Here is a 23,601-nt window from a genome sequence, read left to right as displayed (position 1 = left end):
ATTTCAAGTATTCAAATTTCTTCTACACGTTAATATGTTGTTGCTGAGATAATTTCATTCTGAAATTTCTACTTTTGCATTTCATTTTGAAACCGTCAAGATGTTAAAAATTACAATAAAATACGGGTCCCGTAATTTCACCTATTTTGCACTGTTTGTGATATGTATACAGATTGTACTGTGTATACTATATGACACAAAATAACAGAATTCAGAAATAACAACATATCATATTCTTCAGTTCAGGTCATAATGCCTTAATATTTTTCTGTGTGCAATATTCTAACGTATGACGTGCACGTGGCGTTTGTCGAGCGGATAACTAACTCGTCAAAGTGACGAGTTTCATGTCTAGTTCTTCTTTCCTTCCTTCCTTTTTGTGAGTCGCGTTTCTCTAAAATGTGTAAACATAACATTTCATAACTTTGACAACATATGGGCATTTACGTGAAGTTGTGCACCTCCTATTTTTGAATGACGTCATAGTTGCGCAACGTGACTTACGCGCAATTTTATGAATTTCAATGATTGATCATAGATTAAAAACCAAAAGTCATTTAGTATTGACACTTTGACAAAATTTAAGTTATATCAGGGGCAAACTTTCTACGGATTAAAAATGGCATGTTTCACAAGAAGTTACGCGCGCACGCGCATTTAAAATTTCAAAATGCGCAAAATTAATTTCTAATCAACTTTTTACGCGTTTCATGTCATTTTGAGCATGTCAAAAATTCCCACGGGCGCGCAATTTTTTACGCACGCGGTGCGCACGTAGCGATAAAAACATATTTTTTTCTCTTGAATTATATTTTTCAAGCCTTTCCTAGTAATTTTGAAAACAATTTAGACCTTTTCCAGTTTAAATAACGCCATACGAACACGTTGAATTAGACAATTTGTGCGCGTTTTTTATGAAAAAGCTTAAAAAATCATCAAAATAATGTCTTTTTTTAAACAGTCATAGTTTCTAAAGAAAACCGTGAACCGTTTATTTTTATTACAAAATCTAGAAGTTGATGAGTTGCAGATATCGGATCATGCATCGATAAGGCTAAAAAAACATTGTGACGTAATCGTATGGCCACACAAATGTAAAATATAGGATTTTTGTCTGTTTCGTTATTGCTCATCACATTCAATGGAGCGCATCACGCTTATCTGTATTCCTTTTTCTCCTATATTTATATATTGTCTAGGTCAATCAACTTTCTTTAGCATGAGATAAAAATATTTAAATTTTTATAACGTCATCATGCCTAAAAATTTTAATTACTTGGGTCATTAATTTCATCTTTACAGTAAATTTTAATCTGTATTGGCTCGTAAGAATAAAATGTGATAATCACGATTAAAACATTTTCTGGAAGCTATAGGATTGTAGATACGAATTCATGTAAACATTTTGCCAATCGGATGTTGTGACGTCATCATATTGCCAGTTGAATAAAAAAAGTCATATTTTCATATTTTGCGTAATAGTTCATCACATTTAAATGTGCGCGCACCAACATTTTACGTATTCAAATTTCTTCTACACGTTAATATGTTGTTGCTAAGATAATTTTCTTCAGAAATTGCTATCGTTGTGTTGTTTTTTTTATGACGTCATCATGTTAAATATTTGAATTAAAGGCAGGTCCCATAATTCAGTTAATATGTCATATAATATACAGTAGTACAATGTACACCAGCATAGTCTCTGATGTGAGCAAATTGTTGTTTGCCGCCCTCTGTATCATGTAGAATTAATGTCTCCTTTTATACACAGTGTACTGTATAATTATAATACAAGGCGAAAATACAGGACCACCTTTTATTATAGTTTTTAACGTATGACGTGCACGTGGCATCTGTTGTGCGGATAACTAACTCGTCAAAGTGACGAGTTTCATGTCTAGTTATACTTTTTTTTTTAACTTGGCTCCGCTTTGTTAAATAGTTTTAACTTATTAAAATATTCATTATTTATGTATTGTAGATGGAGAAGTATCCTATTTAAGCTTAGAGTTTGCAAATTTTCTTTTCAATTCAATTCAATTCAATTCAATTCAATTAAAACTTTACAGTACCAGCGAGAATTACTGCCCCTTTTTGGACGCGACGGACGCGTCGAGTGTCCGTCCAATTTGCGTCCACGACGCGTCCATTCATAAACTAAACCAATGATTTGGACGCACTTTCGTCGGGCGGGCCGTGACCTCGCTACCTGAGTCTGTTTTTGTTATTGTTCGCGACCGTATTCATATTCAAATGACATCGGAAAACTAAGCCTGACTGTTGAGCAGGTTCGGCTGTATTGGTGTTTGTTTATAAAATACTTTCACATTCACAAACAATATGATTAAAAAATAAATAAAGTTAGCCTACGACTTGTGTGTGTTGTGTTTATTTTTATCTGCCGAATAATTCGTCCAAAAAGCCAGTTTCGTGCGAAACTGTGTCTATATCCATCGCTAGCCCGCCGTGGGATCTAGCCGGCCGGTTCACTGTCTAGCACGTACACCACCGCCTGAGATCGGCCTAGCGTACTCGATCAATAATCATCGTCATGATACAGTATATTTTGTTCATATGAATCATTTTATGGAAGAATATTTTTTTAATAACGAGGCCTCTATTTCATGTTGAATTATTGATATGATCATAGAGAAATAAGTTATATTTAAATGTCATATGATGAGTTAAAACTGTGGAAGAAGGCTCAACAAAATCATGTAGCCTACAGTATGTACTGTACACTGTCAATTTATATCTCCATGGTCGTCATAGCGCGCAACAAAGAGCACGTGATATTTTTCTACTCCATAGGATCCCAGCAATATTGCAACCATGTTCTACCGCTGCTGAAAAGCGGGTTGATGACCCTGTTGATGACGTACAGTACAACACTAGGCATTCTGTGTACGCTTTGCTTATAAATATTAAGAAATATTTTTTTTACGCTATAATGATGTTCCTCTCTGATCATGTTAAGATTACAGTGTTTGTATAATTGTAATAATGACTGTAATAATATTTTTTTAGTTAATGTTATTTTGTACCAATTTTGGGGTCTAAGCATAGAGATATTATAGTGAAGTTCACTATAATATCTCTATGCTTAGACCCCAAAATTGTCACTATAATATCTCTATGCTTAGACCCCAAAATTGGTACAAAAAAACAAGGGCGGGTGTTAGAATTTGATACACTGAATAGAAAAAGACAATAGGACACGGAACAACACAAAGGCATTAAGGCTTGGTACAAAAGCGATTTAAAACAAAAAAGCCAAGGGCGGGTGCTAGAATTTATTATAATGAATAAAAATAGGTTGAGGATATTTATAGTGTTACAAAACTACATGTACTGCACCATTTTTGTCCATTACAATGTGTCGATTTTTTAATTAGTATATAAAATTCATTGCTTCGCTCGGACAGCGAAAGCAAACTATTTTTCACACACTCGGGTCGCCGAACGGTCGAGTTAGGTAAATATGCTATCACGTGGTTTTACTGCATGCATGGCAGGCACACGTGGTTTCAGCACTACATTTCCCGCAAGTGCCGTTCGGCGGTTTCTTTTTAGGTGGCGTGCCAAAGAAGTTTTTTGACATTCGATACTCACAATTCATTGCTTCGCTCGGACAGCGAAAGCAACATATTTTCACACACTCGGGTCTAGTCGCCGAACGTTCGAGTTTGGTAAATATGCTATCACGTGGTTTTACTGCATGCATGGCAGGCACACGTGGTTTCAGCACTGCATTTCCCGCAAGTCTCGTTCAGCGGTTTCTTTTTAGGCGGCGTGCCAAAGAAGTTTTTTGACATCCGATAATAATTTTACTCACAAAAAATCAGTCTTTCTTGCCCATATAGTAAGCTGTACTAATGAACTGGTATCTATACGCACTTATTCATTAATTCGTTTTTTAGAGGTTTTTTTTTTGCATGTTATTAACTACTGTAGTATAAAATACATTTCGTTTAATACAGGTTTTCACGGGTTTAGAAAACATCGTACAGAATATAACTGTAGTACAGTAACAATGCGGAGCTTTTGTTTACGTTAACACCGGCGTGGTTAGCTCCCGGTTAGCTCAAACACAAAGGACGTTGGTCTAAGGTCAAATCACGTCAGACGCGTCGATATAATGGACGCGAAGTGGACGCTTCATGGACGTATTCATGCCGCGTCTGCCGCGTCCGAATTGGGCAGTAATTCTCGCTGGTACTGTATTATCCCCATGGGGAAACTCTGTTGGCCTTTTCAAAAGTACAGTACATACAAATATAAAATGGATACAGTACATAAAATATAAAATACGATAAAAAAAAAGCCATACAAAATATACATATAAAATCCTAAAAAGTCGATTTAAAATACTACAAAAAATAAAACTTTTTTCTTTTCTGTTTGTACATTTGTTGATATGGATGAAATTTTCCAAAATAAAAAAATTGATAGGAAGGAAATTGTAAAAATTGTATTAATATGAAATTATTTTAAAGTTTCTCTCTTTACTAAATACTTCTATAAATAATATTATTCAAATTCCGAAATGAAAAATAACAGAATTTCTATTTTTAGGATAAAGGAATGAGAACGTTGAACTTGAAGAAACCACTTCAAGTTTAATGAATAAAGATGTCCTGAAGTAAGGTTTCAAGGCGAGGAAGACAAAACAATGAAATGGCACAAGATCACTAATGATTTGCAATTTGACAATATGCCATTGTATGTTGAAACGCCTTGAATCGCTCACATTACCGCCTTAGGAAACAGTCTAATCACACATTTTGAAAGATGTTTTCTCTCAAAACTGGCAAACCAGTAATCTGAGAAATACTCAATTAGGTGCATTATTATATGGTAGTGATTGGGGAATTGTAAGTTAATTCCTCCACCGTGTCTATAAGCGCATCAGGATTATTTTTTACTTTGCCGCAACAAAGAACAACATCTAACTGTTTCAATTTTAGATGCCAACTGGAGAAATTCTAAGCCCTTGGGATGAATAATGAACATTGACAGTTTTGGTATTTGGGTATATACTCCTAAGTGTATTTTGGATGAAGAAATAAATTATGTTTACCATTGTAAAAAAAACATATTTTACCATCATGGTAAAAAAAAAAATACCACTGATACTGCTAAGGTAAAAAACATACATGTCTATCGTCACACCAAAGAAACAATAGGGATATGACTATTGTAGCATTGAATAGTACAGGCTTACTATATAAAACAAATACTCTATAGCAAGAAGAATGCATAGCACATATAGTTAAGTACAGTGTATTATTTAAAACTACTAACATGAAAATGTTACAAGATAAGAACATTTCTGTTTGGGGAGAAAGTATGCAGGGGATGTACTTCCTATGGATCAGCCACTAGGAACTATAGTCATCGTGAACCTTTCATAATCATAACGTAATAACTCATGGTGTAGAAGAATGTTACCATCTACTTTTTTAGCTACTACTTTGGATTACTATAATGTAACGTCCAATAATCTAAACACACGTTTGGCTACTAACTTAAGTCATTTCTAATCAGGAAGAGTAGTGAATTCACAAGCAGAACTACTGTTGTACATTAGAATATCAGCTTTAAAATAATCAAATTAGCTTATCATATACCTGTAAATAAGCATTTTGTGACAAACTTGGGACAATTTTGCACTAAATTAATTAATTATAAATGTGTTTGAACTTCCGTGAAATTTAAAGGGCACAAGCACATAGTACTGTAAAAATGGAAAAGTACATGTATTCAAAAAATACAATGAATCTTAGAATAGAATTGATTTTTATGATGGATTTGTATTGCTACTCTTATTTCAAATAATACAACTTTTTATCCAGCTATCATAATAGATATTTTGTATTTTGAATAATTAGTTTTTTTTTAAAAAGGTACCATTTGATGCCTTGCACTAGCAGCGATTAAGTACTATAGTCCTTTACAATGTGAATAATAGATGAACAACTGTGGACGATTTGACGAGAACTTTTTCAAATGATATGACATTTGAATAAATAAAAATATAAACATTTAGTGCTTTTATGAAAAAGCAATAAAAGTTTTACCATGGATTAACCAACAATATCTTAAATTTAATGATGCAAATAAACTGTTACACTTTGGTATTAAGAGAGTATGTGAATAAATTGGAATCATACCTACTATAGTACTATAGTAAAATATTCAACACCTTTTCAGTGATGAAGAAAAAAAAACAGCTGCTTAAAAGTACATATTAACTTTAACTATAGGTTAAGTAGCAATAGTAAAAGCAATGGGTTTGAATGCAATCCAATACTACAGTTCTTATACTTTGATTTTCTTTCTTTGTTTACCTAGGATTTTATATCCCAAAGGTCCTTTTTGCAACATAAATAGACTTAACAGCTTATACAATGATATGAATATTTAATTCTGCCTAGTAAAAGAATTTCTTTCCCTCATTTTATTACAATTTGATTGCTGCCCAAGGCTGATATTTTCCTTCTCAAATTTGTGATTTTGGCTTTTCAGTTATTTTATAGTTTTATGTCTCAGAATTATAAATTTGCAGTAAAGAAATGAAGTTCAGAATGAGTATTAAACGATAAAGTGGAAAGAACAGCTTAAAGAAAATGTATTTCTTTGTAAAAAGAAAGCACAGGGTTGTTTAAATATATTAAAACTTTCGTTTGTGTATTATTTTCACAAAAACATGGTTACACATTGACAAACTTCACTTGTGCATAAATATATCAATATATCTGTTGTGTATGCTTTTTTACCCTACTACAAATAGAAAAATATGTATGAAAAGACCTTTTTAGCTTTATAAAAAAAAATTCCACTTTAGTGAAACACTTTAATCTCTCATTAAAATCAAAGAATTCTACTGTTTGGGGACCAAATACTGTATGGACAACTGAAATAAATCGTAATACTGTACCTGGGTTCCATCTACTGACATGGCAACCTTACTGGCACTTGACAGAACCTCAATTTCCATTTCACGTGGGATGTTTTCTAGGTTATCCTCTTCTGCATCTTCATCATCTAGGGGCGGTGCATTGCGTGGAGCCTCCCTTGGATCAGTTCCACCTAACAAAATATAAACACAACATTTCAACAATGTTTTTCCTGTCTTTAAAAATATTCATTACTCAAGACAAATAGAGATAGTAGTATTTAGAAAATCTTTATGCTTTAGAAATGGAAAAAGATGCCCTGGAAGTTCACCTTCACATTTAAAATAATAAATTAAAAGAAGGCCTAAAAAGCCTGCTCCTTGGATACACCACCAAATTTGATTCTAATACTAATACTGTATTGTATGAGTTAAAATAGTTTTCACACACAGTTATTTATATCCCATTGCTAAAATCTACATTCAGAATCTGATAATTATTTTCTATTGGCAGCTGTTTAATATATAATCATATTTCAAATATAAATGTCTACCTAGAGTCTCAACAAAATATATTTATTCTGTGATATTTATCTTATTGACAGGAAGCAAACCATGATAGAACATGACCTTGACAAAAAGGGGGACAGTTGTTAAAGGCATCATATCACCCCCAAATGTGACCTGGTTCACAGCTTCACCTTGCATGATATAAGCACCCTGGACGTACTGAATTCATAACTACCAAACAATATAATAAATTACACATATGCACACACAATCTATTACTATATCATATAAAGTTATTATATTGGAGGACATTAGAACATTTTTAATACAGTAAATCTATCAGAATCTCTACAGGGTCTTGGAAGACAAATTGAGATAAACATTATATCTCAATTTGTCTTCCATGTCTTTATTTGGAGTTATCTGTTACCTGCAATTCTTGGCGATAAGACTTACTTGCGTAAGTGAAACATGTGTGATGAATATCAATACAGTCTCAAATCTATAACACTGGGGGTTTAGAACAAACATTCTTGAATATGGTAGACTACTAGTAGTAGTACAATTTATAAAACTAGCAATACATATTAAAGATATTAAATTAAGGTAATCAAACATCAGCACAAGTTTAAAATTGCCTTTTAAACAGTAAAATTTATAATGTCAGTATTTATAAATTAGAAGTTGTAATGCCTCTTGACCAGTATCATCTGCTAATGACAGCATGAATTATAGGCACAATCAAATTAATAGATAGAAGATCTTGAACTTTGTTCGACAGACATATTAAACTGAAACGGAAATTGAAAACTACTAAACACTCTAAACAAAAAAACTTGATGATTATAAAAACCTTATTATAATTACTATGGAAAAGGGAATTCCGAAAGAGACCTTTGTAAATTGTACTGGAAAGCTTTTCTTTGATTTTTATTCATACTTTAACATATAATGTTATAAAGTGAAAATACACCAATCAAAAGTGGTGCTGGTAGTCCAAGTGCTGGCTAAACCGACATTGGCATTTTCTCTCCTACCTATATAAACTAGAGGTTTTAGTACATCATTGGTGGATTGTTTTACATAAACGGTTGTTTCGACATTACCTGGTGTTTTTTAGGGAGGTTGCAAAAACTACAGACAGTAAATAACTATACATGGCGTATACAATCGCGTAAAATCCCATGCTTGCCAGGCCCCTGACCACACAACGTTAGTAATTATTACATAATCTATTAAAATTAAATAATTACATAAATATATTAAATAGTTTAAATAATTGACATGCTATAATTAAATTAAAAGTTGAATTAGGTCAGATATTTGTGATACCACAAATTTGTGAGGTTCTAATATTGCAATTACATAAGTTAAATTGCATAGCTCATCATGGTAGGACTGACCTATATATACAATCTATTAGCAAGTGAACAGCAGCAATCTGTATGTGATGATGGAGGCTGAAGCGAGCTTGTACAATACATTCATATCAATATGAATTTAGAACAGAAGGAAGATTTACGATACTCCAGGTACAATGAAAAAAATAGATCTACACATATTTTTATTTAAGCAACAGTTTATATTAAAACGTACCACGATTGTTTGTAAAGGATGCTAGTTTTAGTAGGACAATTTGGTTTTATTGTTTACGATTATGGTATTGCATGCTTTTACTGCTTGCTTTACCTGGATATTAAAATTAACATCTTCAAAAGTGGCCCGTTTCTGCTGCAAAAAAACTGTGCGGATAAATTACCCTCAATTTCTTGGCAGAAGTAACAGGACACATTTTCAATAACCGGTTAAATGGCGTTCTCAAAATAATGGTTTAAACCTAATCGATTGAGTGTTACCGTTTATCACTGTGCAATTAGCTACAATGCACAATGGGTTATTTGAATGACCATAGTTAAACGCGAGTCAACTAGCATTGCATTTTGGGTAATGTTAATATTTTTAGGAGCTCAAACTTAGCAGAAATGTTTTCGATATTTTTAAAATTTCTATTTTCCGAAAGTATATTCGGCGCTATGCAGTAGAAAAAAACCAAACTCAAAAGAGGTACAAGGACAAGAAAATACAAAAATCGTCCTTTAGAGTGGTTTGTGAAACAAAATATTCATCCAGATTCTGAATAAAATATTTAAACATCTGAAATATTAAGATTTATATTTCTATTTGAAATAGTAACAGTCAACGTGGAACAGTAGAGAATGCATTAGCAACACTTGAAATTTTATGATAAATATAAAAACTCATGATTGAAAGTGAATTACAATGCCCACGGTGATCACAGGCTAAGTCTGCTGACATCAAATGTATTAATAAGTATTCACCTTTATATTGAAAAGATAAAAGGTCTACAAAAAACCTTTATACCATGACCTACATGTAATAATTATTTTAGCAATATCATAAATTGACACATTTGGGAGGTGGAAGGGTAACAACATTGTGATGGTGATTTAACATTAAAGGAACTACTGTAGTTGATACCAACAGTATCTGCTATCTGAATGTGTTTAATGCATTATGTTTATTAGAATTTAAAAGCTTGTCAAAGTCAATAAATAAAAGTGATAATTTATTTAAAATAGTTGGTGATATCCAATAGAAAATAATTTCACAATATTGTACGATTTAATAATATATTTTTCTACAACCAATCTTAGGCCCCGTTTCTGCTGCCCAAAATATACCGTATATATACGGTATATTTTATATACGGTATATTTTTTGGCAGCAGAAATGGGTCTCATAAAAAATATACCGTATATATATGCGGTATATATACCGCATAAATATCCCCATCGTTTGTGGATATTATACGGTATATTCCAAAATATACCGTATATTTCGTACCCCGTTTCTGCTGCACTCAAAATATACCGTATATGTGACCCGGCCCATGACACGAGGTCAAAAACTAACAGAGCGTGATGCGTTTGTTTGGTTTTTCTGCTGCATTGACACACACGTGTATAATAAGCAAGCAACAGATCAAAATATCACTGTGGACTGAAGAAATAACTATTTTTGCAATTCAATTGTGGGGAGAAGCGAAGGTTGGGGTGGGGGGGGGGGGACTGCATGGCAACAGAAGAGATACCGAGATTTACAAAAGTATCTCAAACAAAATAAAAGCAGAATTTGTGGTAGACTTAATAACGCCACAGTTATCGGCAAATGCCGTCGTCTTCTTTGCATAAATCTAGTCAATGTCCATTCTACATTTCTAGATTGTTTGTGAGATGTAAATTTGTTGCCACTTCTGCTCATTAGATTTCAAATAGAAAGCAATGCTACGACGTTTTGAGAAACCATCATTGTTTTGTTTTTGTCATGTAACCTCACTACACTTAGACTCTAGGTCAATCCATACTTCCGTCTCACAAAATGCATTTTGGGTAATGAAAGCCAACTTTTTTACAGCCCACCCACGAAGTATGTGCAGCGGAAACGGTGCACGAATTTCATATACGGTATATATACGGTATATTTATACGGTATATTTATACGGTATATTTGGGATTGGCAGCAGAAACAGGGCCAATGTTTCCTGTATTATATATAAAACAATAACAAACACTCAATAAAAATTACACAGCAACTTTTATGACAAGTGAATGATTGTTGATAAAATCTTATTCCAATAAAAATGTTCATGGGCGATAAAATCTGAAATTCTGAAGCAGATTTTGTTCTGAAGGCTAAATTATACGCTACATAAAACTGGAATCAGATTGTGCTCAAAAGATTACTGTTAATGTAAACAAATACTTAACTTATATCATTTTATCTAGTATTATTTCTCAAATGGGGCTATTATTCTGAAGGCTAGGCAAACAAGCAAGCAGACAAAAATACATTTACAGTTTTACTACATAAAAGTAATTCTTTCTGTAAACAACTGCTCTGTACTATGGTCAAGTCAAGTTCATATTTTTCATTAATAAAAAAAGTTGCAGCATCTGCTGAATTACATGGCGTTTACAGAAAAGTAATGCCTCTAAAACCTTTTAACAATAATAATGTAATGATGCTTCATACTCCATAGTAAAATTGTTGTGTAGAACTTTTTATCTATATTGTATTGGACATTATAGTGGCAAAAAATACAATACAGTATAAAAAAGATTCTAACATTTCTTCATGGACCTACAGTATAGAAAAAACAAATAGGTTTAGCTTTAATATTAAAAGAGTGTTTATATTGTACTTTTAATACTACTTTAGTACTTCTATTGAACGACCATCTTCTCTGTTAAGGGTACGCTTCTCATCATTTAACAATATCTAAAAAACCCATCCCTCCATAAATATCACACCACTTAGCAGTGATGACCTCTTGTAAAGGACCACCTTAAAAGAAACGGTGGTCGTTCAATAGAGGTGGTCAATAACGAGAGGTCGTGACGGGAGATAGTCAATAATGAGAAGTGTGGTTGTTAAGAGAGGTGTTCGCTTACGAGAGGTGGTCAATTATAAGAAGCGATCCCTTAACAGAGATGGTTGCTTACGATATGTGGTTGTTTTGCTTACGAGATGTGGAAAGACTGATAGCTATTGTAAAAGATCAATGCACTTGCAGATGATTTAGACATTTTTGTAAAATAAAGAACATTTTTTACAATAACTAACATTTCTACATTATTTGTGTTGATTTGTATTTACTACTAAGCTGTTGGTGTTTCTACATTAGCTGGATGTTTTACTACATTAGCGGTGGATTGTTCTACATTAACGGTTGTTTCGACATTAGCTGGCATTTTCTACATTAGCGGTTGTAACAGACACTAACTAACAAAATATATTCTTTTAAATAACTAAAAAAAAAATATATATTTTAGCTGTCAAAAAGCGTAGAGGAGCATGCAACCATGCCACAGCTGCATCTGCCCAAGCCACCCTCACCTCTAGACCCACCCATGACTCACTCAAATATGGTAGTACTACTCTCAGTAAAGCTAGTTTGTGCAAAGTTTTCAGAGGTTAACAAGGAGGACTAGGTCATTTTCAGATGGAAAATCAATCTTGGGCTCTTACTATTTTAATATTAAGCAAATGGAATGAAGATAGGATTCTTAATTAAGGCATCAAATAAAGGAAATTGCTAAGTTTATAGAATCGATAAAAATCCAACCTGTTATTGCTTGACATCTACAATTCTTATTATCAACCTTAAACACAGTCATCAGCCATGAAAGACAATTTGAATCACAATGTTAATAATGTACATTATAGTTACAGTAGCATCATTAGTTTTAATTCTAGGTATTTATCATTTGTGGATAAGTATAGAAAGAAGATGATGATTTGTGATTATTCCATAATAAATAATCGACATAAACATAAAAAATCATCCCCTTACATTAATGTACAATGATTATGAAACATTCATTAAATTTGTTTTACAGCACAGCTTCTGTTCCAAAGTAAACTCTATGAATTAATCCAGTGATTCAATCTATGAAATCAATGAAGGCTAGACAAAATGCTAGGCCATTAAATATGCAGATTTTATTGGACGTGGAGGTTTGTAACTAGTACTGAACCACTCATTGGAACATTGGATTATAGAATTGTTTGTCTACATAAGTAAATAACATATGACCATACAGTACCTTTTCCTTTTGGATTTTGTATGTCATTAAATCAAATTAAAACATTAACAAATATGTTTGTGAATGTCAAGGTCAATTATAGATATTATTATATAAAATTAAATGGATTAGAATTGATGGACATCAAATGATAGTATGTCTGTCTCAAACTCAAAATAATCCAGGACAAGTCTATTTCATTAAAATGTTATTTATAAATTATCACATTGATCTTTAAAGAATACAAAAATAAGGTTTTTTGTTTGTAACACTGTGAGGCTGCAACCACACTGGACATTTTTCTCAGTTTAACAAAGTGTATGTCTATCTATCTATTGGTTCCATCTTCATGTTGGAAGTCATGCTTTGCCAGTCATCTCTATCCAATGCTTGCCTCACACATTTTTAATAACTTTTGGTGTTGATCCATTCTTTGATGTCATCACTCCATTTCTACAAGGTCTGTTTTTTTGTCTTTTACCTTATATTCTTCCTGCAAAATTCCTTGTCATATCATATGTCCAAAAAATCTACACTTTCTTTTCATGATAACTCTCTTTGTTGCTCAAGCAGAACAGGAACTTTTTTACAATGAAACCAGACTAATTATTCTGAACTAAAAAACAAAACCTACTAGCTGTGTGCTTATTCTCTGATGATGACTTCAAATTGATATATCCAGATTGTTGTTTTACATCCCAGCTGCATTGTGGGATTCCAAGTTTCTTTTTATCGTGCAGTTGAATTGCAGCAGACTTGGTAATTACACATCACCATAATGACCAAGTATAATAATACTAGCATATATACTTTAAAACTAATTTTGAAACCCGCCATGATTAGTTTAAAGACTTCACAGTACATCCGACACCAGTATTTCCCTATACTCACCAACCTCCACCCCTCTTCAATAACACCCCACGCTCTTTTTTAAAAACATATTCTTTCCAGTGAAGGACAAATTCAATTCAACTTTAGCTTCAATTTGAGAGAGATAGGCCTAATAATGGTTTAACTGTGTAAATGAATAGGTGTCAAATTGGCTGATAATTATAAATATCTAAATTTGATACTGCGGTCCCCCAGCCTTCTTTCTCCTCTCACCATCACAGCCACAATCAACAAACCTTAACTCCTCCCCTGGACAGTTCAAATGTAGTAACTTTTCCTAGTACAATTCCAATCATATAGGCTACTTCATTACGCCAGTATTTTCGCTCCTCTTTCTCCCCCATCCAACCATACCCCAGATACTGGGTGATGTGTTTAAGTCGGTTCCAGTACAAATTATGTTAGCCATCACTACCAACCCATAATCCCTCAGTGGCACATTTTGGTCCCTAACTTGGATCCTAGATGGCGGATGATGTTCAAATATAGTTTAGAACTTTCCCGGTACAATTGCGATCATTTTGATATTCCATATGTAAGGGTACGTGCAGTAACAAAAATTTGTATAAACAAACAAACAAACGAACTCTCTCACCAATATAGATAATAACATAATAACATTTGGTAAATAATAGGGGGATTGCATTAAGAATGAATTTACCAAAGTTTGGGGTCCTAATTTAGCCTGAGGGAGTGTTACACTTAAGCATACTGTACAACCATATCCATATCTCTTACCTTCTACAATAACTTGCTCTCGTAGACGTTTGCCAGTGTCCGCAATGAAGACAATGTTGATGACCACTGTAATGAATAACACCACTACCAACACTAGCTGCAAAATACAATAAAAACAAGTCTTGTATTTAAAATAACTAATAATCAAGTTGTTTGTTTACTTTTTCATAATAATAATATACAAATTCATCTAGGATGTCAAATACCAAAAATCGCCTCACATTGACTGGGACTCATGTACTTAGTGTCGGTATCCAACCCCCAGGGGTACGGAAGCGTGGCGCTTGATGTGAATCCTGGAGAGAACACTGAGTGAGCCTTGAAGGTTATATGCAACTGCCATCAGTTCGTACGAAAACAACATTTTGTTTGGGATTTTTACACCAATACACAGTCAACTCTTCCAATACTGGACAGCTTTGGGCTGGCCTATATGTTTGGTTTCTTGGAAAAAAAACCTGGTATTTGGAATGTTTTTTTTAATGGGAAAAATTTATTTAGGATTTTTTGGGCCTCAAGAAAGTCTGGTTTTCAGAAAGTCCGGTATTGAAAGAGTTAACTTTATCTCATAAAATAATAATAATAGTTCTTGATGATGATTGAAATACAAGTTTTATTTTTTTTTAGCTTTAACTTAAACCTGACACAGTATGATTAGGCCTGAATCCAGGCCTTATATTACTTGACATTGTCATATTATTATTACCATGATAGGGCAGAGTAGATTAAATACTCCTAAATGCATTAGGATCATAGTATGAGTTCTCTCAAGTTACTTGCTTACAAAAATTGCCCTAGTATCTGATTCAGAAAAGTATCTGCGATTTCGCATTATTATCACCCTTCTAATTATAAGGATTAAGTTATCTGAAAAAATGCCTTGAAAATATCAAATACCAGAAAGCCCCTCTGTTGTAATAAAGACCTTACGATACTAACAAGTTACTGTATAATGTTTAGTTAATTTCATCAAAACTAACAAGCCAGTTTCTTGTTTAAAGAAAAGTTTATTATAATATAGATAGGATAAAAACATGTAAAGTTTAGTAGGATTATCTCTAGACAAATTATATTACAACAAAGTAATAAACATTTTAATAGAGACATCACAAGTTGAGTAACCAAGTGTATGAAGTATTCTATAATTAAGACATGCATCAATAGGGAAATTTGATACTGTGTTTGCTAAGAAGCAAGGGATTTTAAGCATTTCTTTTAGCTTTAAAACAACCATTAGTAGAAATCCAAGTTGATGTATGTTGCAAATGAATCTAAAATATACAGAAAACATATAAAGAGTAAGTATTAGGAATCTTATAAATGTGGAAGTCTTTATGAATTGTAGATAACACGACAACAAGTCTATACTTTATGCAGCATTATGATTGCAAATTCTTTGTACAACGATTATTGGACAATTATGGATCTAGTTAAGGTTTACTTTTCTTCTGCAAATTTTTCCTGCCTTTTGCCTGATTACCATAAATTCATCTATTCATCATCTTCAGAAGAAATTGAGATCTTTGATTTATTTAACAATTTATTTTAACTCAAATTTGTTTTTGTTCTATTGTATTAAGTAAACTACAAAATACAGATGTATATATGCATATTAATTTTAGGCCACTATTCAGTATGTTCTTAGATACATCTAAAAAGTAATAATTGTTATCAATATCAGGATCTATAGGGCTTGGCAATTTGCTAGTAGATTTAAAATAGTTACTTCTATTGACTAGTAAAATTAATGCTAATTTGCTTTCTTGAAACTTTCACAGAACTAAACCAAAATTCGCTAGTGGATACAAACATAACATTTAAGATGTATTGTAAAAATTAAATGAATGAAAAACAATTCTGTCTATCTATCCAGTGATCAAATAAAGCATTTTTCTACCTCTTCTAGTTACTGTATACCCAGAATCAGTTCAGAGCAGTGTTGATTCCAAAAGAAGTTCAGGGTAATAAATAAAACATGCATCATTGTTCCACTTTTCTTTTTCCCAATCAATTTTTTTTATAATATCGAATATGTGATTTGTGTCAAGTGAAACTGGTTTAAAATTCATCATTTGCTTACTTTTAAAATCTTGAGACAGTTGTCACTTAAAGACATTGCTTATGCTTATGTTTGACATACTTACTGGTAATTATTAATGAAAACACGATATGCATATTCAATATTCAATTTCACCTACTGTATGCTCAGTTTTTGAATACTGTGAAAAATCTCCCTAAAATTCTATTAAAATGCATTCTGAAAACTGCACTTTCCAGACAGCTGGGTTTTCCAATGACCGGCCTAGATTTTCCAGTACCGTAACATTGATTTTCCAGAAACCTAAACATGATTGGACTGACAGTGTCCAATGTCAGAGCATAGAAGATAGTGATTTTTACATTAGGCTATTGATGCCTACTATATATTTTCAAGTGGGGTTCATTTGGTCTATTAAATGCTAGCTGTCAAAGCATTCCAAAATATTAATTCTGAGAGTGAGAGCAAGACTATATTTTGGAAGGTGATTAGATATAATGCATATATGCTAAAAAGTAAATCTTGTTCATCAATAGTTCTTTTATTAAATGTAGGACAAGTAGCGTCACACAGTGAACCAGTGTTAAGTGGAATTGATGACTATGTGTGACCACACGCATGAAAACATTACTTACGAAAAAAAAAAAAAAACATTTTCTGTATTAATGTTGTGAATTTAATTTGTTGTATGTATGGTACAAATAACTTTTTTTTTTAATTAAAAAATACTAATTTATAAATTGTAAATTTTAAAGCAAATGGATAATTAAAAAAAAATGTATATCACTATTACTTTATTTCTTCTTAGGTTTAAATTGTATTGTTTTAAAAGTTAGACTGAAATTCGAACAAATATTATTCAGGGGAGAAAAATGTTTAAATAATGTATTAAGATTTTTAAATCTCTCTTTTACCAAAACAAAATGCAAGTTTTCAGAATATAAAATGGTAATAAAAAGAAAATTAAATGAAAAGGCAACATTGTACAAGTTTCAGACAACTTTAAATGATATATCTTTAGATTTTAACACAAAAAGTAACAAATTAATTCAATTCTACAGATAGGTAGTTAACTTTAGTTAACAAAGGACCTGTTTCTGCTGCAACTGCTCAAAATACGGTATAAAAATACGGTATTTTTTAGTACCCCATTTCTGCTAACAATACTTCTTGGGTGGTCGATCTTTTTTATCCAAATTGCCATTCATTTATTTGGTCGATAATTAAAAGTTGCAATAAAGGAAGTTTTACGTCTCACTCACGGCCTAGCCCTTGTGATAGAGATGTTGTGAGAGTACAGAAAACATCGTAATGAGGACAATTAATTCGTTCCCTCCCCGAGTTATTGTATTTTGCAATGTTGTACTGCTTTCGCAGGCTCTTCAGCTTTGAGTTTACTTGCTTTGGAGACAAGTCTATTCCATACTCCTGCTTTATTTTTTTAGAAACGTCTTTATAAATGTGGTTGTCCCTTTTATTACCTTTTAGTTGGCCAGACATTTTAGCTTCCCCACACACATTTATTTAGTAAAACTGTGACGTCTTCGCTCCACATTTTCGCCGAATATATCTATACACGTGTGTACAGCGACAGAAAATAAAAACACGAATGTTGACCTTTTGTCATGTAAAAAAAAAATACGGTATTTTTTATAGGCAGCAGAAACGGGTACAAAAAATACGGTATAAATTTGTAAATACCGTATTTTATCCACAAATTTTGTGGGGAAAATACGGTATACAAAATACGGTATATTTTTTATGAGCGCAGTTTCTGCTGCCAAAAATATACCGTATATATACGGTATTAAAAAAATACCGTATAATATACGGTATTTAGTTGGCAGCAGAAACAGGGCCAAAGATATGAAGGTTATTAGGCACCTGTTGCAAGCACCCCATACTAGCAAACCAGATCAGAAAAGAAGCCATTAACATACAAATGGTTCCAATGGTTGTTGTATCTATCCTATCCATTGCGCTTCCTACTGGGTAACCCAATAGGAAAATGATCTTTTAACTTGGGAAAAGACATTCAAAACCATTAGTGATTGTGAGAAACATCAACTAGTCACGTATTGACCATGACATGATTGTTCTAGTCTAGCTTTTTTTTACATACTAATTACCGGTATACATACATTTTGCTGTAGTACTGTTTTTGTAAAAGGAAAAAGGAAAATTTTAACAGAATTTCCGGTATCTAGAAAACTACAAAAAAAAACCCTTTTTTTTTTAAATATTTTTTTTTATCTGACTCTCTTTGTAGTGATACTAATCCACAATGAAACCAAGAATCAGTTTTAGCTATAGCAAAAATTAGGCTGTGAAATGAAAAAATGTTGTTATGTTAAAATTAGTTACGAAAACTGCAGTTCTTATAGACATGTCGATCCTCTATTAAATTAGATTGTCAGTTTTGTGTGCTACCATGTACATCATTGTATGTAGATCATTTCTAAAGTACAGAATGTTATAAACTGGCTTTATTAGCTTGATGAAAACTAATGGAAAAAACTTGTTTAAACTTCTTGTATTCGTATTCGTATTTACTCACATAAAAATGTAGAGAAGAAATTTAAATGTCATTTTAGTATGGCTACATCTTGATAAAGTAGTAGTAAAGACACTGAAAGTAGTTTTTAGAAGCATCTCTCTCTCTATTGTGTACAAAAGATGATTTCCAATTTTCATAAATGGCATTGTATAATGTGTAATGTACAATAATGGATATATAATAAAATGTGAAAGCTATAAAACATTTGAAAATTAAAGGTCTTTGTTTCACCTTGTGCACGCTTTTCTATCGACACACAATTTCAATAGTTTTGCCGACACACAGCTTATTACATCAGATGGCATTTATACTACAGTACGTTAAATTGTTCAGAAACATTGACATTAAGCATTTATTTTCAGATTATTGTCGCAAGCCATTGTTGGAAATAATCACAATGTAAATTTAAAATTGTAATCACTTCTAAAGTAATACTGCAACTGTTCCTAATACTGAATTTTCACTTTCCTTACAATTGTTGATGTTTTGTAAATATAATGCATTGTTACTTTTAAAAACATTAACCTAGGTCAGTCCTTGTATGTTATGGTTAAGTACAAGAAAAAAGAGAAAAACGATGCACTATATAGCTCGCGTCGAATGTCCTCTTGCGGATGGACTTAGGCCTACTCTAGCTTAGTTTTGTTGGCCTACTGGTAAACATTGGTAATGTACAGTAAAGAGTACAAACATCGTAGCTAAATTTATTAAATATTTAATTAAATTGCGACTATACTAAAATGAGGTTCTGCACAGATGATGAATTAAAAAACAAAAGTCATTTTGTATTGACACTTGTTGAAAATTTAATTCATATCAACTTTCTGTGGATTAAAAATGGCATGTTTTACACAAAGTTACATGCACATTTTCTATACGTTTCAGGACATTTTGAGCATTTCAAAATTTTCCATTTTTTTGCCGTTGCACGCACAGCTTGTACATAGCATAGAAAGGCCGTTTTTGCAATTGATTTTTGTTCTTCACACCTTCTGTGATAGATTTCATTCATTTTTATTAATATTAATTGCAGAATAATGTTAAACTATTTAAAACCGTGCGCTTAAAAATTGCAAATTCAATGCAAATTTATGAAAAAATATGCCTATTTCAAATCTATTATCTATTCAGGAAGACTGTTGACCCACCATTTTTTCAACTTATTTTGAAAGCTAATGAGTTGTAGATATGAATTCAAACTTTGTTGCTCGACAAGTTGTCTTTTTCGTCTTAGCAATCGCATTTAATAGAATGCATCTCACTTATTCGTACTCTATTTTCCCCCAGTTTGTAATATTGTCTAGGTTAATCAATTATCTTTCGCATGAGTTACAACTATTTTTATTTGGATGACGTCATCACTTCCAAAAATTTGACAACGTGGGTCACTTATTTTCATCTTTACATCCAATCGGATGTTGTGACGTCATCATATGTTGAATAAAAAAAGTTGGATTTTTATCTTTTGCGTCATAGTTCATCAAATTTAAAAGAGCGCGTATCTTGATTCTATGTATCAGAATTTCTTCAACATTTTAATATGTTGCTGCTAAAACAATTATCTTCTGAAACTGTTATCTTCATGTTTAATTTTGATGACGTTATCATGTTAAAAATTTGAATAAAAGGTGGGTCCAGTAAACTATGCTATATACTATAAGGCACAAAATAGACAGAATTTTGCACCAACATATTATGATCAGGTCATAAGTGCTGTAATCTTTTTCTGTTCGCATTGTCTAGCATACGTGCACGTGGTGTTGTTGTGCGGATAACTAACTAGTCAAAGTGACGAGTTAAAACATAGTTTCTTTTTATTATTTAAGGATGATTTATAACACTGCAGTGAGGCAAACAATCTTTATATTACAATCTATTTAACCGTCAACTTAAAACTTTTCTTTTTAATTAATTACTAAGTATTGTTAGGCTCTTTGTTCTTTGTTGGGCGTCATATAAAAACTTGTAAAGAATAGAATAAATAGGGAGCTTTCAATTTGCTACGACCAACAACCAACCTACATCATGTTAGTGTGCGTGCATGTGGAGATATTGGGACATGTGTCCTCGCTACTCATAAATCGAAAGCGCTTTTATTATTAAATGACTGAGCAGTAACAGAATTGTGTAGAATTTCAGGTGAATAGAATTGTGTAGAATTTCAGGTGAATGGTCATCTTGACCGTGAAATGACCACAATTACCGATTAAATAACATTTGATACTCATTTTCAAATCAGGTAAACAAATCTGCTCATATTTCAGTTTTACATTTCATTTACTATCATAAATTAATTTATTGTGATGCATATCAAGTTTGAAGGCAAAGAAGGAAACTTATTAAACCATTCAAAGAAAATGCAAAAATATACTTGTATGAAATAATATCTTATAACACAATAAAAACTGTCTTGAAATGTACTAGATGCCACATAAAACTTTGTGTCACCAAACACTGTTCATTCGTCTTCATTGGTCAACAACAATGAACCAGTATCAATATATTACACAAACCAGTAGTGGTGTTAGTAGTCTATGAGTGCTAGCTTACCTGTATAAACCGACAATAGCCCGTGCTCTCCAGAGGGAGGGCTTTGGATACGAAAGTGAAAACCCCTGTATTTATAATGGACCAGTCCGCAACAACGCCCTCATGTGGGAACGTACCACCGTCATCATTTTCTTTCGTAACATGAGAGCATTACGTCGTATGATACCGATATATCATTTATTTATAAACAAGTCCTTTTTAAAAGACACAATACAACATGTTTTAAAAAAAGTTGAAATTGCAGGAATGATGTTGTGCATTGAGATGAAATAGTGAATAGACTTTCTTTTTCTCGGCTATATATTTATTTCATAAACAATGAACATTGAAAAAGGCATCATAAGAAATTGGTAAAATGTCTTTTTTGCAGTTTACGGTTTATACTTTGACCTTTCATATTTACTGATTATACTACAAAATTGCATTTCTTTTAGTTCAATATCGGCTTTATAAATGTTAGTTTTAGAAGTAATGCATGCAGTACATGAGTGATATTAATTGCAAATGACTGAACTGGATGTGCTGATTGAAAACAAAAATTGGAGATGCTCTCCTTTCTCCTTTCAAAAGAGATTCACTTAACTTCAAAGAAATGTAGGTCTATTACAATTGATTTTTTATTATTTTTTAATATTCATTCCCTGTAGGTCTTGCTTAATAGCAATGCTCTTAAATATATGAAAGTAGAATAATTTATAAACACAAATTGAAATTCAGTGAAATTACTTATGCTTATTTGGTAAAAATGGTACTTATGCAGATCATTAGATAGGTCTAGGTAAGTGTTAGCTAACTAGGGTCAGAAATGCATATTATTTTAAAAGGCATTTATTTTACTTTTATCTACAACAATATGTTTAAAGAGTTAACTTTACTTAAAATGGAAATTGCAGTTCAGCAATTGGTAAAAAACATTGCTCTCTTAAAAAAGCATCCTTGAATAAAGTGTCGCACAGATAATAACATTTCATGGCACTATAGCTATGATCATTTTTATCATGGAAAGTTAGGTTTAATTAAGGGTTAGGTTAGGATCTATGATACAGGAACACGTGGAACATATGAGATGCTGATGCTGATGCTGATCACCAAATTTGCCTATAATATCTGGACAAATTTATATACAGTACCAAGAATCAGATTTGATGCTGATCATGACTAAACTGCCACTTAATAACTATTGTTCTGGGATAATCAACTGAATTCACAATGAATTTCTTGAGGTCAAAAGAAAATCCAAATGCAACCTACAGTATGAGTACAGAAACTATTTTTTGGGGTGGGGGTCAAAGTGACATTGGTAGAATAATGAGCTGAGGTGCAAAGCACTGAGCGATATGCATGCAATGAGCGGAGATGGTTCCAAATAATAGGGGTAGAATTAAGCCTTGTTGTATGTAAGCCTGAAGTCAGGTTGCAAGAGTGACATACTGTAAACCCACAGTAGCGTACCATGATGTCAGTGATTACAAATGCATTTCAAATGTGCAACGTGCACATAAAAATTAGTTTTAGCGCCCAAAAATGATGTGTCAAGAGTCAAATTATTTATGGATTTGATACTTTTTACATAATGTTGAAGACATCAAGTTATTAGTGCCATAGTCTCAGTAGGTTATAAGTATTACATGCATCAATGACCTATATTGAAATCACAGTTGAAGCTTGTCTATACATACTGCTCTTTACATCAATCACTAGAGACGCAGGTGTTTGTGAAAAAGGCCTATGGGAACAATATCTTGTTTTGGTTCTATGTCAGATTTTCAGGTGTTGCCTCTAGTTCACTTTAAGGTATTACCTCTCATACAAT

General features: G+C 32.4%; 1 protein-coding gene across 3 annotated transcripts in view; it reads right to left on the bottom strand.

Annotated features, from left to right (window-relative positions):
* LOC140050914 (protein O-linked-mannose beta-1,2-N-acetylglucosaminyltransferase 1-like) overlaps positions 1-23,601 on the bottom strand; it is a 90,086-nt gene that overhangs the window by 29,495 nt on the left and 36,990 nt on the right. For 2 of the 3 annotated variants that reach the window (XM_072095914.1, XM_072095915.1), the window contains 2 exons: positions 14,644-14,740; positions 6,941-7,092 (listed from right to left, as the gene is read on the bottom strand). In XM_072095914.1, coding sequence (XP_071952015.1) covers positions 6,941-7,092; positions 14,644-14,740 — 249 coding nt within the window. Of the gene's footprint in view, positions 1-6,940; positions 7,093-12,554; positions 12,774-14,643; positions 14,741-23,601 lie in introns of those variants that run through there. The other variant, XM_072095916.1, reaches the window with a different exon arrangement.

Source organism: Antedon mediterranea, chromosome 6 (genome assembly GCF_964355755.1).
Source record: "Antedon mediterranea chromosome 6, ecAntMedi1.1, whole genome shotgun sequence".
NCBI classification, from domain to species: Eukaryota; Metazoa; Echinodermata; class Crinoidea; order Comatulida; family Antedonidae; genus Antedon; species Antedon mediterranea.
Note: the sequence above shows the minus strand (reverse complement) of the source record. Positions and strands in the feature narration are given on the sequence as shown.